The 20,801-nt window shown below is 37.4% G+C and overlaps 1 protein-coding gene across 4 annotated transcripts in view; it reads right to left on the reverse strand.

Annotated features, from left to right (window-relative positions):
- The window catches only part of LOC105932244 (microtubule cross-linking factor 1), a 116,986-nt gene that overhangs the window by 33,949 nt on the left and 62,236 nt on the right, over positions 1 to 20,801 (reverse strand). For 3 of the 4 annotated variants that reach the window (XM_021320877.2, XM_021320880.2, XM_021320881.2), the window contains exons 6-7: positions 9,422 to 9,562; positions 2,170 to 2,271 (exon numbers count right to left, since the gene is read on the reverse strand). In XM_021320877.2, coding sequence (XP_021176552.2) covers positions 2,170 to 2,271; positions 9,422 to 9,562 — 243 coding nt within the window. The remainder of the gene's footprint in view (positions 1 to 2,169; positions 2,272 to 9,421; positions 9,563 to 20,801) is intronic. The other variant, XM_021320879.2, reaches the window with a different exon arrangement.

Raw genomic sequence — 20,801 nt, forward strand, 5'->3', positions numbered from 1 at the left:
TAAATAACATAGTGAAATAAAAATGTACTTTAAAGAAAAAATATTTAAAACAATAATGATAAAAATTTGAAAAATAAATAACGGTAAGTTAATAAAATGAAATAAACAAAAAATCATGCTTTTTACAATAATTACATGTAATATTTAACGTTTAAAATTTCAATGTAAAAAGTATTTCTGAACAGGAAAAACATACAAACAATATATCTGATACATAAAGTCCTTAAAACATTCTCAAAGTAAAATCTCCCAAACATTGTTCTATTTTGGTAAATATGTCAAATAAAAAAATAACATTTCGGTTCTAAAATGTGATTTGACATATTTCCAAAAATAAAACAATGTGTCAGATATTGTACTTTGAGAATGGTTTACCAACTTTATGTCGTTAAAATTATTCGCAAACATTCTCAACAGGTGTTTTTTTACAGATTTTGATGCACCGTAGGAGGGTTGTAGGGCTACCCATGTCTACAGACGGAGGAGGCGCCAAAACTTCTTCTGTCCGTAGATGTAGGAGGTACGCCCGCCGCCGTTGACTGCTCACGTTAAACATGTAGCATCTGTTTAACAATAAATATAACTCAACACAACACTTTTCTGAAACTATAACTTATTCCGTACACAATATCACCATTTGATAGTGAGCACTTCTCCTTTGCTGAGATAATCCATCCCAATTCACAGGTGTGCCATATCAAAATGCTGATTAGCAACATGATTAGTGCACAGGTGTACCTTAGACTGCCCACAATAAAAGGCCACTCTGAAAGCAGTTTTATCACACAGCACAATGCCACAAATGTCATAAGATTTGAGAGAGCATGCAATTGACATGCTGGAAGCAGGAATGTCAACCAGAGCTGTTGCTCGTGTTTTGAAAGCTTCCAAGAATTGTGTACAGATATCCTGCTGCAACATGAGGTGATGTTCTTGGATGCATGGCACAACAATGGGCCTCAGGATCTTCGTAATGGTATCTCTGTATATTCAAAATTCCATCAATAAAATGCACCTGTGTTCTTCGATCTTTACAGATGCTTGCCCATACCATAACCCCACCGCCACCATGGGTCACTCAATCCACAACATTGACATCAGAAAACCGCTCACCCACACAACGCCACACACGCTGTCTGCCATCTGCCCTGAACAGTGTAAACCGGTGTTTTAAACATACATGTACTTTGAGAATGTTTTCAATGACTTTATGTTGTCTGAGGCGTTGATTTAAATGTTGTTGTATTTTAAAAAAAAAATGTAATTTGAATTTATGAAAGAGAAAAATAATAAATGTAATCATTGCATGATTTATTAGTCAATTAATAATGTTTTGACCTAATAATATTCATATATTAACAATATTTTAACATTTCTTTATATGAGGTACATATTTATTTTAATGTTTAGAAGTTAAAAAAATAAATAAAAATAAAACTTTTAAATATCGCATTTTTTATTAGTCCATTATATAACCTTTCACCTTTCTGATATTCATTTTTCTATATTTTTATCGATATTGTTTTTTTAACAATGTTTTCTTTAACTTACATATTTATTTCAAAAAGTAATTTAATAAGATTTTCTTTTATCAAATTACATTTTTTTTTAAATTTCACAAACTTTTAAAAATATTTTTAAACTGCATGTTTAACGTGAGCCATCATCCGTAACATCACAGCCGTTCATGACATCAGACCCTTCATTCCATGTCTTCCCAAATTTAGAACCAAAATGTAATTTTTTTTATTTCATATATTTTCAAACATAAAACAATGTGTTGGAGAATGTAGTTTGAGAATTTTACCAACTTTATGTGATAAAAACATTCCCACACATTCTCAACAGGTATTTTTTTTTCAAGATTTTATTTCTATTTTCAGAATTTTTTTTAATTAGAATGAAAAAAAGAAGATATAAAAATACTTTATTTGGAAGAGTCATGTTGCTTTTGTGGATCTAAACAAAATTTTCTCAGCTGGAGGGAAGGTAAAAATGGCTCTCAGGTTTATAAAGGTTGATTACCTCAGCTCTAAAACATGCAAAAAGCTCAATCTGTACAAAGTGGAATGAAGCTTTCCTTAACAGCCTTTTTTATCCAAAATGTTGTGCTGAACGACACCTGAAGGAATTAAACTGAAGGAATTAAACTGCGCTGTCATTGTGTACCTGAGGCAGGGTGCCGACAGCCTCCCGCTCCTCTGTCACGGCTCTCATCCTTCGTTCGTGATCCAGACGAAACTGCGCTTCAGAAGCAGCTGTGTCCCGGTGCTTAACCCACAAAAAGAAAAGCTGTTATATTACCAAGATCCGTGCAAATGTTATCACTTATGCTATAATTTCCCTTTGGCATTATTCAAGTATTTCTGATTCTGATTCTGTGTCTGAAAGTCACTCCAGTGGGTCAAGGTAAGGTTGTTCTTCCTGATTTTAATCGTTTTTGTAGGGTTAACCACTGCAAAAGAAACTGTCTAGGATACATTTGGTTTAAGATGCTTCCTAAGTTTCACCAACTTAAAATAACCGTTATTGTACACCCTATAGGGTAGTTCACGCGTGACGTCCCGCGTGACGTCAGCGCTACATCCGGGTCCCGCTGGTAGGCAGAAACAGAGCTGCTCTCGTCTACTACATGACAAAACGGGTGATTTAGAGCGTACTTTTACTTCGTTTATTTCTGGAATCTAAACAATGCCTACGACTTGTTGCGCTCCTGGTTGCACACAGAGGCATTCCAAATCGTTGGATGTACGTTTCTGTCGTTTACCGAAGGAGGAAGGACGAAGAAAGAAATGGATATTTTCGATGAAAAGAGCGCAGGCAGACACTCCCAATGGACTGGGGGAGCGATCATACTACGAGAGAATTTGCAGTCTACACTTCATCTCCGGTAAATACAACTTAATTCTGCTCTAGTCATTGTTCTACTTAAATAGCGGCGGAGGGGAGGTGGCGATCACTACACGGGCCGGAGAAGCGGTAGCAGCAGCAGCCAAGCAGCAGTGGCTGCAGCTGCTTCAGACAGTAGCAGCGGTTGCTCCGCCCGTTCACGGGCTGCGGCAGCAGCAGCCGGCTGCTGCGTAAACACTACACGGGCCGGAGAAGCTGCTGCTGCTGCTAGCAGCAGCAGCAGCAGCTTCTCCGGCCCGTGTAGTGTTTACGCAGCAGCAGCCGGCTGCTGCGTAAACACTACACGGGCCGGAGAAGCTGCTGCTGCTGCTAGCAGCAGCGGCTACAGCCGCTGCTGCTGCTATTACGCCCCCGTTCACGGGCGCTAGTATTTCTGTGTTTACGCTGCAATGTCGCCGACACCGCCACCCATTTTAACAAGACAAAAACACCAAAATAATCCGTAGTGAATTTTTTTTTTTTTAACCTACCGGGCCTCTGCTGAGACGCGGCCTGTGTCCGACGCCGCTTTGTGCTGTTGCACAAACATGTGTGAACAACATCCATCCATCCATCCATTTTCTGACCGCTTAATCCCTCATGGCGTCGCAGGCGTTGCTGGAGCCTTTTTCCCGATTTAAAATAATTGTAGCCGTCCAGTGGTTTCAGGGGCTTCCATGCTCTCTCGTCTGTACTGGCCTGCGTGTTTATAAGGCAGCTGTATATGTCATGGTACGGAGCGCTTGGCCAGCATTTCACAGACTCACTCCGTCCCGTCAGGCTTTTGCTGTGTGGATCTGGCAATCTGATACCATCAACCATCAACTTACTCTTAAAACGATCTTGTGATACGTTATCTAAAGAAGAAAAATACGTGGAGAACTCGTGAGTTTCTCTGTTTGCGTCCGCCATTGTGTTCGCCTTTTGCCTACCAGTCCGGCGCGCATTCGCGAAAAACCCGCATCAAAACAATAACAATGAACTGGTCTATATGAGTAGGGTAAGCCAAAAAAAAAGACCATAGCCGAAGAAGGTGGCTTTTTACAGAGAGCTGCTTTCAGGTAAAGCAATGGGAGGTTGAGTGGAAAAAAAAAAAAACGTGGCAGAAGAGACTTTCAAGAGTTTGGGAGAGATTTAAAAAGGCTTGGTCTGTGGCTGGAGCCAGAGCTGAGTTAACATGGATAGATAATCAATTAATCAATCAATCAATTAATTAATCAACATCTCCTATCATGTCCCAGCAGAACTTGGGTAGCAAACTGGGCTTCCTTAATATCTCAGCAGAGCTACAGGCTGATTATCTCCGTGCCATGCTGCATTGATGCATTCATTTATGCAAAGGCTGCCTTGGCAGACTATCAAACGCAGATACTATATATGACATGGACATACTACATTAATTACTACATTAAAAATCCTTTTCTACAGGTAATCTACTAGTTTTCAGAGAAACTGGATTTTGGAATTTATTTACCGCTAACCTATAATCATCAATATGCTTGAAGCTCTATAAAATGTGGCTTTCATGTTTGAATTGAATTATTGCATTTTTTTATGGCATTCTCCTCTTTTAAATGCAGAGGCACATGTAAGACATTCTTAATCTGTTGTATAGGCTAAACAAAGCTTGTGATCTTATATGTCACAAATGCTTATACATAGGAATGAGATGCTTTTGTTTATGAGTCTGGATGGGATTTTTTTTTTTTGGTCTTAGAAATCAGTAATAAGACAACCAGCCTATCCCTCTTAAAATACCCCAGGAACAGTTTATGACCTACAGTATTATTTCAGTTTTTATTAATTATTTTATTTCCAATGCTGCACCCCGTCTGCTTGCTCCAACAGTAAGTTGAGCTCCTCGGTTTTTCTTCTGACCCTGCATCACCTCCCCGTGAGCCCAATGTCAGATGCAAATCACACATGCTGACTGCGCAGGGCTAATCCTGCCATTTCCAAGCTGCTTTCCCATTCATTCATTCATTCATTCATTCATTTCACCCTACAGATTAGGCTGCTGCTGAAAGCACAGGGGATGAACAAAAAGTCCACACGAATGTGCTATAACTGTGACTACAGCAGCAATGCGCCGCATCACCACTGCCAGCACTCTGCATTACATAACAACCGGCAGCTTCTCGACAAACACAAGCATGAGGCAGTGATTATGAATGACCTCTGAGCATAAAGAGTATAAAAAAAAATAACAGATCTGAGCTATGTGGTGCACAATGTGTATTTAAAGCTGTTCTGTGACATATCTGTGTGAGTGCATTGAGTTTAATCAGTTTAATCAGGAAAGTGTGATAGTGGTGGACAGGAGCCAGGGGGCATCGCTTCAGGGTGAACTGTGTGCAGACTCAGCTCTGATACCGTGAACGGTCACAAAAGCCGCACAGGTCACATCAACAACATATTGTAGCTGCACAGCTGCCGGTGCCTTCGTGCTGCTGATGAAGGGCAATCAACCGGCAACAAGACTACTGTAAATTAAAACGTGCCACCAAAACTTTTCTTTTGCTGTAATCTGAAACATTTTGTCTGCTCATTATTATGTCAGTCCAAACTATCTTTGCATGCATCAGATGTATGGCTAAAAAAATTGATAAAAACATAAAATGATTAAAATCAAAACATCAGTAGCGATGAGAGTGTGATATTAGTAAAAGTAAAGGGAATGAAAGGAGAGAAAAAAAGGCAGATTTTTAGTAGATACATGCATTTTCTTTCCAAACATGATGTATATGTAAAGGTATATATTTATCTATATATAAATTAAAAAAAATTTTATTGTACACCTTGACTCATACACACCATTGATTTTGCCTGAAACATTTTTCATAAAGGTGGGATTGTTTCTATCATGAAGTCGTCGCTGCATGAATGTCGCCAAAGGTGATACACTTCAGGGACATTTTTACAAGAGAACGAACTGAATTTCTTCTTCTTCTTTTTTTTTTTTTTTTTTTAAAAAAGAGCTAAATCAAATTTAGGTTGAACTATTATCAGAATCTAATCGCACCTGAGAAATCACAGAAAAAAAATAGCTGGACGACAAAAATATTTGATAATAGTGGTTTTGGGTCAATTTTTCCCTCAGACAATTTGGACACCCATTTAGTACCAATCTACTCCTAATTCACACTTGTAAGAAAAGCAGTTTTTGTAATTAACTGTTGCATACTGGTTTATAAAACATATGTGATAAACTTTGAAGATAAATTATCATACAAATATGCTAAATGGAGGCATACTTTAATGACATATCTAAGATTTGATATTTTATGTCACATACAGAAAACTATTTCCATCGGTCGTGATTTAGACCTCTGGTTGGGCAAGCTGATTTATGAAAATATCAGCGAATAGGAGCTCAGACCAAGCCACAATTACTTTGAAGGGCTTCTTGCCGGCAATCTCTGCTGATTTTCTTACATTAGACTATAAGTAGATTATAGGAAATATTTTAAATCACAGATAGCAAAAGTGGGTACAAAACATCCACAAGGCTTGTACAAGTTGATACATGGTTGGTCTCATTTTCGTACCTTAAAATTTGGAAAATTAAACTTCGAAAAGTAGAAAAGTATCAAATGGCGAAGGGAGGAAATGACAACGGCCCTTATATAATAATAATAATAACAACAAAAACAATAATAATAACCATCCTAAAAGTTTAAACAAAAATAATTGACCCATTTTTGTCTTTGTAGCTCTCAAACATATCCACTGAATATTGACTTTACAGCTATATGAGTGAGTAGTTGAATTTTAGTGCCAACATTTCAACTTACGTTTAAACAAAGTCTAGGTATTGGGCCATTTTTAATACTGCATACTGATGCTAAAATGTTGTCTGCGACTGAAATGAGTTTCCTCAGTAGGGTGACTGGACTCAGCCTTGGAGATAAGATGAGGACCTCCATCATCCCGGGTGATCTCGGAGTAGAGCTACTGCTCTTCTGCATCAAAAGGTGTCAGTTGAGGTGGATTAAGAAATGTGATTATAAGTGTCTTAGGTGTCTTTCTTTATATTTTTTCTGGGGACATCCTGGGGGGAGACCCAGATTACACAGAGGGACTATGTATCCTTTCTGGCCTGGGAATGCCTTTGGCTCAACCAGAAAGAGCAGGAAAGTGGTGCCATGGAGAGCGATGTCTGGGTTTAATCCCTGGACCCAAGTCACCAAAAAACAATCTTGCTAAAATGGAAGACAATGGATAGATGGGTGAATCCTGTTCTCTAGCAGAAAGTCCCGAAGGAGAAGACTCAAGTGCAAAGGTAACTTTTTCAGAAAGGCTCAGGTAAATTTGACAAATATCACATCTGGGATTCCCCAAGGGTCCATCCTGGGTCCCCTCCTCTTCAATATCTACATGCTCCCTCTTGCTCAGATAATAAAAAACAACAACATCAGCTACCATAACTATGCAGACTACCATAACTATGCAGACAACACACAGCTCTACATCACCATGTAACCAGGTGACTATGAACCAGTTCAAGCACTGAAGAAATGTTTAGAAGAAATCAATGCCTGGATGTGCCATAATTTTCTTCAATTGAATAAAAACAAAACTGAAGTAATAATCTTTGGACCAATAGAGGAGAGATCAAAAATTAGCACACAGCTTCAGTCGCTTCAGCTAAAAACCACTAATCAGGCCCGAAACCTGGGAGTAGTGATGGACTCAGACCTGAACCTCCAAAAGCATCTAAAGACAATTACAAGGTTGGCTTTCTATCACCTGAGGAACATTTCCAGGATTAAAGGACTAATGTCTCAGCAGGATCTGGAAAAACGAATCCATGAGTTTATATTTAGTCGAATTGATTACTGCAACAGTGTTTTCACAGGTCTGCCTAAAAAGTGGACCAGACAGCTGCAGCTGATCCAGAACACTGCTGCCCGCGTCCTCACTAAGACTAAGAAAGTAGAGCACATCACCCCAGTTCTAAAGTCCTTACACTGGCTCCCTGTATCTCAGAGAATAGACTTTAAAATACTTCTGTTAGTCTATAAATCCTTAAATGGCTTAGCACCTAAATACATCACAGACTTGTTATCAGTGGATCAACCCTCCAGACCACTAAGGTCTTCTGGCTCCAGCCTGCTCTGCATACCTAGAACCAGAACTAAACATGGAGAAGCAGCATTTAGTTCCTATGCTCCAATTATCTGGAACAAACTTCCAGAAAACTGTAAAAGTGCTGAAAGCCTGAGTTCCTTTAAATCAAGATTAAAAACACATTTGTTTAGGATTGTCTTTGACTGTTCTAGTTAAGCTGTTCTACTGAAACATCACTAGTTCAACTTTTTTTTTTAGTCCAACTGTTTTTAATGTTCTATTTTGTTTCTACATTTTATTCCTACTTGCTTTTATTATGTTTTATTTTCCTATATTTTAATCATGTAAAGCACTCTGCATTGCCTCTGTACTGAATTGTGCTATACAAATAAATTTGCCTTGCCTTACATTTAGATAGCCCCCAATGAAAACATTTTAACACTGCTCTTTGCATTTAGTCAGGTTACCATCCTATATTGAACATTGTTTGATGATGTGAAACATTTAAGTGTGACAAGAGAGCAAAAAGGACAAAGGGGGGAAATAGTTTTGCACAGCACTGTACACGTTTCAATTTAACTGTGGAAATAAAATAAACAGGAGTCACACAAATGTTCCCAGCATGATTTTCATGACATTAAAAAAAGACAACATTCTTGAAGGTGCGTACAAATATTATAAATAAATGGTCTTTTTATTGCTCCATTTTTGTGTTCTTCCCTCAGTCTCATGCTCAGCATTTACCACGTTTTGTGTGTTGTAATAAACTCATATCTCTAAATGAATATTTTATCTCACTTTTGAAGGAGCCACGATAACAGAAGAGCTTTGGCCTGAAATTTATAATTAAGATAAGATAAGATAAGATAAGATAGGCTTTATTGATCTCACAATGGAGAAATTCACTTGCCACATCGGTTCATTCAAGAAGGTGCAGAGTAGGAAAGGTGCATTCAGTTATATACAGTGAATCTTCATATATACAATGGATATTCAAGTAATATTGAGCAGTAATGTATTTATTGGACCACTTAAGTGTATAGCATTTAAGTGGTCCAAAAGAAGTCTTGAAACAATCTGAGCAAATTCTGAGACAATCTACTGTACATCTGCCTAAAAAATTATAACAAAAGAACAGAAAGTCCTGACTAATCTCCCTACTTAACTGATTTGTCTCAACACCATACATCAATCAATGTGTTTAGCACTGCATGCTTCAGATAGTCTCAAAATTGTACTTAAAAATTGGTTAAAACCTGTGGAGCTTCATTAGACAGCTGCTCACCCTGGGTTGAGCACTTTTTTCGCCCTCATCTAAAGTCAGATGTTGGTCTAAATCATTTTGCTGAGGGAGCAATTAGATGAAAACAGCATCTGCTTCAAAACCTTACAGATCCATGCGTTAAGTGTTGGCAGAGGGCCCAAACTGGTGGTGAAGTGGAGATATGTAGGAGGCACTGACCTCTATTCTTAAAGCCAGGGGTCTGTGGTACATAGAGAGTCCCGTGGCTCCCCTGCTCTGGGCCGGGCCCCCAACCTGGCTCTGGGGCTCCACGCCTCGCTCCTGTCCTAGACGCCACTCCAGCTCATCCCTCTGAACGGACTGTGAGTGACATGGGAAGGGAGGGTAAAGGGGTGGTGGCAGGAGAGTGTAAAGGGGTAGAAGGGTGGGCAACGGGTACAGGGGGTGGCAGTGGTTGTGATGAGGGGTGGGGGAGACATGTGTGAAGTGGATTGTGGACAAAACAGACAAAAGACACCAAATAGGGTAAGGGACCAAGGAAAGAAAGCAAGCAGGGGAAAAATGAAAGTAAAATAATAAAAAAAAAATGGAAAAGAATATAAGCAGGAGAGGGAATCTAAAAAAAAAAAAATCAACTAACAGGCTAAACGTTGTGGTGAAGAGCAATCGCACTAGAGTACGAAGAAAAGCGCAAAAAGAAACACCAACTTAAAGATGACGGCGTATGAGAGAGATGAGAAGAGAACGAGAATGAGGATGAACAAAATCATGGGCTGAAACATCTGATGGGAACACAAAGAGGAACAAAGAGAGGGAACCGGGGGGAAAAGAATGCAAAACACTTGTTATGAAGCGCATGCAATGAGGGATACATGAGTCCAAACCAACAGCGGAGAAATACCACGGAAAACTGCAGAGCGAGAGCTAGCACGCTAACGGTTTTTCAACACATGCCAGCGTACATGTGTGCCGTAGAAGCAATAATCTAAGGAAAGCACCCAAAGCCTATGTGAAGCAAATTAAATAGAGATTTTAACATTGTTAAGTTCATAGGAGTTGTATTTGAAGTTTCTGAACAAAAAAAAATCCTATCTTTCTAAACCCTTAAACTGTGCTAACACGTGCTAACATGTGCTAACATGTTCTAACGGTTACTAGCGAATGATAGCGGTACTGTCTAGGAAAAAAAGACATTCAAAGGAAAAGAATAGACATCTATAAATTCCCTGGAAGGTTTTTTTAAGGTTTTAAGCAGAAACAAGTTTGCTAAATGCTTTCAAACTGTGCAAACATGTACCAACAGTTACTAGCTAACAATAAAATCAAAGTTGCCTAAGACAAAAAGCATTCACTAAAAAAATAAAAAAAGCATTTATATAGAAATTTCTAATCATTTATAAATAAAAAACTTGATTATTCTTCAATTAAATAAAAGCAGTTTTATTTTCAAAATAAGCAGGAACTCATCAGTTACCTGCCTTCAATCTGTGCTTTCACATGCTAACAGTTAGGCTACAAGCTAATGATCAAGGTATTGTTTAGGCATTGATGCATTCACCAAAGGAATAAATACTAATGATATAACTCTAAAAATTCCTTGAAAGTTTTATTTTGAGGGTTAGAAGAGGATCAAGTTAGCTGCATACCTTGAAACTTTGCATGTGCTGATGATTATTCTTAGCTAGCGGTAAAGTTTGCTAAAACAAAAAGTATTCAATGAAGAAATTAAAATAACTACTTGTTAGAGAGGGAATTCACTTGGTTTTAGTTTACACCGTTCACACTAAGCCTGGATCTGCTTGAGGTTTTTCCTCACTGTTAAAGGGGAGTTTTCCTCTCCACTGTCACTTCATGCATGCTCAGTATGAGGGATTGCTGCAAAGCCATCAACAATGCAGATGACTGTCCACTGTGGCTCTACGCTCTTTCAGGAGGAGTGAATGCTGCTTGGAGAGACTTGATGCAACCTGCTGGGTTTCCTTATATAGGAAACTTTTTGATCAATCTGTCGGGAGGATATGATTGAATTTGACTTTCTAAAGTTCCTTGAGATGACATGTGTTGTGAATTGTCACCATATAAATAAAATTGAAATGAATTGAAACAGAAGAGTATTTTTAGGGTAATTATAATAAAATTACCTATTTTGCATTTGCATCTGGTCATTCTAATTACAACCACATGTGCATTGTTTTTTAAAGGTGTATGCCTTTTTCAGCTTCAAAATTCATAGATATTACATATATATTATATATTTTAAAGATATTTTGTCAAGTTCTTAACATTATTTATTGAAATTTAAATTTATTTAGTAAACTTTACACAAACTTTGGAGGAGGAAAGATTTTGCTTAATATATTTTAGCTCAATTCACACTGAAATCAATTGTACATAGAGTTCAGTTTATGGGGGATTCATGTGGTCATTATTATGATGCTAAAGCAAACATGAACAGATTTTTATCAGGCAACAAGAGCCCAGTGGTCCACAAACACCCCAGGCTAATAAATCAAGCCCTCTCTTTCATGGGAGAATGTGCACATCCCTGTCTGAGATGCAGTCTTTGGCTTACAGTAAATGCTCCATTGATGGTAGCATTAAATACAACCTGATGAACTTGGCAGCTGCCATTAGCTGTTATGAAGAATTACAGGTAACCCATATGTGCTGTCCCTACCATTACCATACCTACCAGTCTTTTGTGGTAACTCAGAAGCGATGAGATTAATCATTTACTCAACAGGATTTGCGCCAATCGACGTACTTTTAGTACGTCAATTGGTAGTAGAGACTAGTAGAGACTGGTGAGGATTTCTTAGTCATTAAAATAAATGATAACCATCTCGTTACTCAACCAAAAGGTTATGTTCACAAGGGTAGAGTATATTTTTTACTAATAAAAACAGTGAGAGTTTTGTCATTCATTAAAATAGGAATTTAGTGTACATTATTTCACCAAAAGGAAACATGATTAAGTTCTACAATCAAAATTAAAATAAATTCCAAGATCTGCTGAATATCGGACCTTGCTCAGGCTTATAAAACATGAAGCCCTACTCACATATCAAATATTAGGTATTTAAACATTAACGACAATTTGTTTAAATACCTCCTTTCCATTCATAATTGTATTTCTTTTTACCTTTTTTCAAGAATTGTTTTTTTTTTTCCCCATTGAATGAAACAAAATACATAACAAATTGAACAACAATTTGATTCATAAAAAAAAAATCTACTAGTTTTCTAATAAATTAAACATATATTTTACGGAACTTACATAGTGTAAGTTCCCTATTGGTTTGCAATATGAATTTTTGCGACCGCAAACCACAATCGCTAGTTTTGAGGTGATGGCGCAGTCAGCAGGGTCCTCATGAATCACGCAGTTGGAGGAAACAAACAGGAGCTGCAGACTCGCTGATGGGAAGGTACTTGTTGTCAATATGCCAGTCTTTCTTTCAGGTCGAGTGCAATAATCTAATTTGTGTGTTTGTCCATGAAGTAGGATGTCTGCAAACAATGATAGCATGGTTGGTTGGTCATGTGGTTAGCGTTTAGAACAGGGATCACCAGCCTTTTTAACACTGGGAGCTACTTCATTAGTACTGAGTGATATAAAGGGTTACCTGTACTGATCTTTGCACTAGAAGAATTAGAGCTTACCTTGACTTCATGTAATATAAACATGTTTTTAATGTTTTTGACATTTTAAATCTCTGTAAATACAACTATGATTAAAAAGGAAGAACAACTGAATTAAATAACATTTTAGATGCAGCTCACTGGAGGGTTGTGCTAATTTTTGAACAGGCTTGAGGGCATCACATATGGTCCTGGTGAGACAGGACCATATGTCTCATCAGGTCAATAACTGACCAATCAGCGATCTAACCGTAACCCAACTACCCTGGTTTAGATAGAGAAACTCGTTTGTTACTAGGGGTGTAATGGTACACATAAACCTTGGTTCGGTACGGTTTCGGTATGCTGCAGATCAATAAAACTAAATAAAATGATTGTTTTCTAGGTTAGTGAACAGGAAGCATCTATTTTAATTTCTGAAAATAATTAGATTTTCTTATGTTATAAAACTTTTCAAAATGGAAACTATAGAACTGACTGGAGGATTGGTTGGATTTTTTCAAGGTACAACAACATACCAACTTAAAAACAGTCAATGTTAACATTTATACAATGCATTGAGTGACTGATCAGATGCTGCTGGTAGCCGTTTGGACATCAGCTCATTTTTCTCCCGTACCAGTGATGCTAACGTTTAGCTAGATGATGTTTCAGGTGATTAACTCTGGTACATGAACAGTAAGCTATGTACCTTATTGCTCTTGTAAAATATGAAGGCTGACAAAGTTGTGGTTCGGCCCAACTTTCTTTCTCCACTGTACATGAGAAACCTTAATGTTCCCAAATAGTTCCGAAATAAAGAGTTTAGTCATAGCCGGGAATTATCTTTGTTTTTTGTGGGTGTTACTTTTAAAAGTTGCGCAACAGAGTATTGCAATGCGCATAAACAACCGCGTATTGGTTCTCTAAACGTGCATAGTGAACTGACAGGGCTGTACCAGATACTTTTGGTATAAATATGTGTACCTTGACATCCCTTTGAGCAAAATAAGACCTTCATCTTGTTACAAGAAGACAACATCTGCAAAGCTGCTAGGTTGATAGCCATTTCATCTGGCTCACTTTATTCTGACTCAAAGGACACCTGTAAAAACCTACTTACATTTACTGAAGAGCAAGCTACCTATACCTCAGAGTATCCATATGCGCTAGTACAACTTATGCAGCAGTAGCTATTTATTCTCCTTTTTTTTTGCAAAGTGAGGTAAATACACAAAAATGCCAGCAGCCACATTGTAAAAATAAGATTTTTTTTAAAATGATAGATATCAGACTTCTTTCATTAAGATCCAAGTCTTTAGACCATGAGTCTAATTCAAGTCTAAACTCTGTTACTTCTGACCCAAGTATAATTGACGATTTATCCCTAAATTAAATGCCTCTTACCTGCAGAAACTGCACTCCCCTTATCTAATAACAATGCCAGGATTTTAGATTACGAACGCATTGCGGCCAGAGGGATTTTGTTTGCACAAAATTGTTAAAAATGGTTAAACGTTGGCAGTGGAGATAGGTCAAATTCAGACATGCGTTATCCCAAACTTTTAGAGGCTGGAATAAAGTTTATTCCTTTCCCAGCAGATGAACACAACAATGATTGACGGGGGAACTACTGAATGTTTATTTATACGAAGGTAACTAAATTTTTGGCCATAATTACATCACATGGTTAATGGTTAAATTAAAGGTTAATTCTTGATGCTAGTTCTGCTGTGTTTTATGTGTTCAGGATACCCGAATGTTGCAACTACTGTTTGCATAAGCTGAATCTTTGCCAGCTATGATCAGTTAACAGGATTCTGATTTTGCAGTGTTTAACAGGTTGTGAAATGTAAAATTGCAAATTCTTGCAATATATAGCTTGATGGCAACATGAAAACATCTACTGCAGTCTGCAGTAACTATTTTAAGTTACTAATATATATTTTTGTTGGGTATAAGTTGGGTATTTAAACTTGGCCTTTAACTTCGATTTGTCTGTCATTACCTTGAAATAACTTCACTGACGTGATGTGCAACTCGCATGACAATTTTTTTCACTGTCTTCTTTGCCTAAATGTTGGTAGAAAAGGCAAAGATGCCTCTGGTATCACAGTGAGCTTCACTATCACCATCATTACAACTTCCTTTTTTCAGAGGTTAGATGTGTTTTGGGGTAGACTTCCACATGGGCGGAGCAATCTTACAATTAGACGTCAATTTAAGTCTAATTCACAGACTCAAATCTGCATCAGTGGATAAATGTGGTCCATATTTTTATTGTTTTTGAACTTAACTAAATTGTGAAAAATATTAGCATGAGTTAGAAGTTGTTTTTAAATATTGAGTTGGTGGATAACTAAGCTACAAATTTAAGGAACATCTTCCTGGAATTTGTTTGTAGGTGATAAATACAACCTGAAATTTCCAGTTAAATTTTTCTCGGGGGGAAAAAAAATAACCAAAAAAGTATTGTTGTTCCTTTGGTGAATGCATCAATTTGCCAAATCTAATTTTACAAGCATCTTCTGGACTAAGTACTTGCTGCTGATGCACTGTTGGCTTTTGAGCTACCGTCAATGTCAAAGTCAAGATCCTAACAGTCAATAAAGGTTTTTGTTGCACTGAAAAATTAAACCAGTGGTTATGTGTGATTAAACCACCCAGCTTCACCCAGACTAACCAGGGAGTTCGACAGGTAGAGGAGCAAAGCAGAAACAAGTCACTGGACAGAATGAGCATTAAGACAGCTTTAGTGCCATCTCAACAAAGAAGACGGGGGTTCTCCAAGTGAGCCGCAATTAAAGAGCTCTTTGTTTTATTTCTTATGGGAGTCTGACTGATTAGAAAGAAAAACACAAGATGTTTGCTTGATCATGCAGCACAGAGATAATGAACCTGCTTCAGAGGAGTAAACCGCACCGACATGTTTACTTACTCTGAGCTGCAGTAAAACAAGGGCGGAAAGCAGGATGCCATCCAGCAAGGTTCTTCCACAGGCCACTCATACAGCCCCATGCAGCAACTGTTTATTTATTTTTTTGTCACTGAACATGTTATTTTGACACATTTTTATGGTTTGCGTCCCTGAAAACATGATCAAGTTACCTGTCCCCTGTAGGTTAAAGTACGTGAAATGACATAACAGCCAAACCATTGATGAAGCATAAGAATTATGATCGGAAAAATGCAGCAGAATGTCGAGGGTAAAACGTATCTAACTTTTACCATGCAGCAGTTCACAAGGAGGTCCAGAAAGTTGAGCCAAATGGAAGAAGCTGCTGTAAACCCTTTAGTACTTACTCCATTCACACCAAGCACCCTCCCCTCAGCGCCCCGGGTGACTGGAAGCAGAAGGGCTGCAGACAGTGAGTGCAGGGAGGCAGACAGGCAGGGCTGCTGGCTATGGGGATGTGCATGGAGATGCAGATGTGAAGGCAGCAGCGGCGGCAGGAAGCGATGGTGGTGGCAGTGGGACTGAGGAGAAGTGGCGTCTATGCCAGTGTGGTAGAGCTGGGTGGCTTATCATGAAGCAGCCTGACGCTGAAGGTCAGCCTGTGCTGGCCTTAACAGGGAACTATGCCACATTTTTAACAGCATCTGCTTTTTTTTAGGGGGAGTTTGTTCTCCAAGTCCATTCAGAAACTAACAGAACATTAAGGACAGTTTTAACAACAAAAATAAATATGCAACTGGGGATCAACTCTTCAGTTTTAGCACCATAGTAAGGCAATTCTGTTAAATATCTCATAAATAGTTAACAGTAACACTATAAATCATCAATGAGCCCATAGTTAACTTATAATGCACTATAAATGCTAATTATTGCAAGCTTCCTACACAGTCTTTAAAAGGTTTGGAAAACTATGGAATAGGATTTTATAATTTTCCAAGTCTGGATATCAGGGGTGTAATGGTAAATGTATTCAAACAGAAAGAAATCTAGATAATTTAAGACTATAGTCTTATAGGCTATAGAGAACATTAAAGCTAGCTTTATTCTCGATTCATTGAGTAGGGCAAGAGAGTGCGCACGCCAAAGGTGAAGCAGTCGTGCTGTTCCCGCCCGAGTGCGCGGGCCCCATGAGGTCGTGCACCTCCGGATTTTTGTAACGTGGCGCGGACTGCGTGCGTAAGTTGAATTTAAATTGGGGGAATTTCAAAGAAACCCTCGCTGAGCAACTTCGACTGTACTGGCATCACATGGCACAGAAGTTTCAAGCAGCTGAACTTTGTTAATTGCTACGTTGTTGCTGTTTATTCTGTGATTGAAAACAGCATAAACATATTATTGGTATACTTTCATGGATGGGTTTATTGGCCAGGTTTCTGGGTACAAACAAGGATTTTTGACTTCTGTTTCCATCACTTGCAGCCTAATTCAAGTCTAAAAGATCAACCCACAGAATTCAAATTCAATTCAAATATACTTTATTTATCCCAGAGGGAAATTAAATAGATTTTCAACTCCTGTGGGATCTCTGGCTTCAGTTGTCGTGTTATTTCTGCTTTTGCAATGTTAATCAGCTGCTCCCTGTTGTAAACCACCCTGTCAACACAGTCTTATTAAAATTTCCTAAACAACATTGTTTGATTTATTTATCCATCTTCTATACTCGCTTACACGTCATTGACAAAATTAAACCAAATCTCCAATATCAGTTCTATACTGGCCCCTTTTTGAAATGCTGGAACATATTATTAAAATCTAATTATTTAAGTATTTTAGTATTCTTCATTCACTGTTAAAAAAAGTAATAAAAATATTATTTACAAATCCTCTTTTAATTCTACTGATTGAAAGATACCAAAAAGGTACCAAAACAGGATTTAAAAAACCAAGGTACTTTACATAACGAACAGTGTCTGTCATGTACCATTACACCCCTAATGATTTGGAACAAGACAATAAAAATGAGTATTGGAAATATTTCCTCTTTGAGAAGGTCTCACTGAAACCCTGATGTTGTCCTCATTTTCCAAATAAAAAATAAGTCAGAAATCATCAAACAAAGTGCTTTTTCCTTGATATATTTTAAACCACGTGTGTTTCATATCTGTGACTTGCCAGTTTACAAGTTATGTTGTTTAATTTTAATGTTTACTGAAAGACACTACAGATAAATTGAGACTTATTAAAATATCAAACGGACTAATTTTACTGGTTTATATTTCCAGATCTTCTTATATCAGAGTTTTGATTTGGATTTCAAACTGGTTTGGGTCCAGATGGCAAACACAACATCTATGCTATTTGTTTTCATTTACACAAACAATATAAAAACTACATAAACCAAGCTGTGCTTTAAATTATGGTAAATAGGTGAAGAATAATCTAGTTGAGCTTTGAAATGTCCAAGTTTGATTTTGTCCAGACCCGTGAAATAGGACTTTTGCACACTACTAATTCACAAAGTAGCTGCTGCAATAATAACTGTCTTATTAATTATTAGTTGGAAAACACACCTTAAATATCTCAATTATATATATATATATATATATATATATATATATATATATATATATATATATATATATATATATATATATATATAAATAACAGTTCTGGAATCACCTCTTTGCAACACTGTTGAAAAAGTGGTAAACCCTGAAAGCAGCGAAATCTTTGATTGTTCCTGCTGAGCGCATGCAGAAACTTCAACCTGCTTATATTTGGGTTTTCCACCAAAGCAGGTCCAGAGCTAAACCAAAGCATGTGTGGGAGACATTTCTCAAAGGCCAAGGGTTATCTTATCTCACAGCCTGAAAAGCTAAAAATCCTGAAAGTATTAAAAATTAAATATTATATGGCTCTGAAGCTGTTTTGCTAAAAGAATAAGTATTTTAAACTAAACTTTTCTGAAACAAATAGAGCCTTTTGAGGCACACTATAAAAACTGGATATGCTCTCCCATTAATGGTGATGACATAACGTATATTGCCAGATCGTCCTGTAGCCTATCCCTGCCTAGAGCCAGAGGACGCTTTGCCATAATGGCAGAAGAGACGGTTTTTACAAGAATATGGTGAATAGATCCAGAAAATGTTTATAGCAATCACTTTTGCATCCATGGGAGGGCTCCAGGATGATAGCATTTAACCCTGCCAAAAAACATACTAAAAGTGGAAGTTTTTAAAAGCTGTGCATCCAGTTAGATCTAGCGTAAAACTAATAGCATATCAGGAAAACAACATCATAATGAGTCAAACATGGTGCTGGTAATATGGTGGCCTAAAGCTGCCTAGCTACTTCGGGACCTGAATGACTTGTTGTAATTGATGGAACCATGTAATTTGCTCTTCAGCAAAAAATCCTAAAGGAGAATGTCTGACAATTGGTTCAGTATGCCACTGAAAGGCTAAAAAACAGCAAGAAAGTCCTAATTTAAATTAAATTGGGATGCTCTGATGTGACCTTAAATAACGTGTGCTCAAAGCCCCTCTAATTTAGTTCAATTAAAACAACTCTGCAAAGGTAATAAATAGGGAATATTTCATCCACAAAAAGACTTGTTACAAAAGAGAAGTGTGAAAGACTTTTTCAATTGTCAAATAACCTTGGTGGTAGTTTTTGTGTGCCACAGGCAATTATTAAACCTTTCACATTGGGCTGTGGTGGTTAAGAGGGCTTTTTCCCTTTAAATACAGAATCAGTTTTGAAATGTATCACTCAGGCTGTCTTAGTCAGACATAAAAAATAGTTTGATGATCTGAAAAATGCAAAGTGCGACAAAATAGCAAAAACAGAAGACATCTGTATTAAGCTGGTAAAAGTTGGAGCCACTCCAAGACTTCAGCATAACGGGGTGAGTAAATCTTTCCAATTGCAGACCAAGTCTGCATTGTGTGTGGCATGACTTTAAATTATGTTATCATAGGGTCCCTGCTGTCCATGGGCGTAGGTTTGATTTCAACTTTGGTAGGGACACCTGGTCTCAAGTTTCATTGGTTTGATGTCATTGGTCCTACGCAATATGCATGCCCCTATTTTTTTATACTTGACGTGAGCATCAGGGGACATTTCGTTTAAAGACAAAAGCAGCATTTTTTGCAACATTAATACAAATTTTATAAGCACTATATATATTGTATATAAATAAAAAGCTGCTCCTTAATTTGTAATTAAAATCAATTAGACATCACCTGAAGCACTGAAGGGCCAGCTGCTTCACCTCCAAGCTGCCCTGCATCATTATTACTGGATATCTGTGTTTCCTATAATCATATAATGTTACTATTATACAAGTATGTTTTTAGTATTAAAGGATTAAATGTAACACAACCTTTTATATCATCCTATGATACTTACTGTCTGAGTGTTAAAATAGCTCCTTATGTCTCTTTTTTATTTTTGGTGGCATTATCTACAATCACAACACTAAGCATGAGCCTAAGTTTATTCAAATATAAAATCGCTTTTAACAATCACTAAAAGAAAATATAACACTATCTTATCCGTAATGTAATAAGATCCAAAATAAACAGCCAGATTCAAGCATTTTTACCAGACACTAATGTTTGTACTAATTTACTTATGGACTGTGTGGAAATCTATGTAAAATCAAACCAATGTGTTCCTCTGTTTGTACTTTATCCTATTTCCAAAAGTAGAAATAGTCAATTAAATAGCACTATTATGTGGAACCCTAATTATAGTTTCTAAACAAAAAATAGCAATGTTTAGGCACCATCTCGTATTGTTATACTCTATAAAACGAATAACACCTGCTATTTATATCTGAACCGCCTTAAAGGGATTTTTTGAAAGCTTACACTCTTTGCTTGTCGATTTTTCCAGCAGTCTTCAGAACTCCTGCCTGACACAGAATATTTTTGTTGATAAAATGTATTATACTTCAGAATTAAATATTATTTTAAGATGCTAACGTTGCTTACTTACATTCCTTAAGTTCCACAAATGAAAACTACTCTCTCCTGCTTCTTCTATCGCCTGTTATAGCGTGGATAATATAATTTT

Source organism: Fundulus heteroclitus, chromosome 6 (assembly GCF_011125445.2).
Source record: "Fundulus heteroclitus isolate FHET01 chromosome 6, MU-UCD_Fhet_4.1, whole genome shotgun sequence".
NCBI classification, from domain to species: domain Eukaryota; kingdom Metazoa; phylum Chordata; class Actinopteri; order Cyprinodontiformes; family Fundulidae; genus Fundulus; species Fundulus heteroclitus.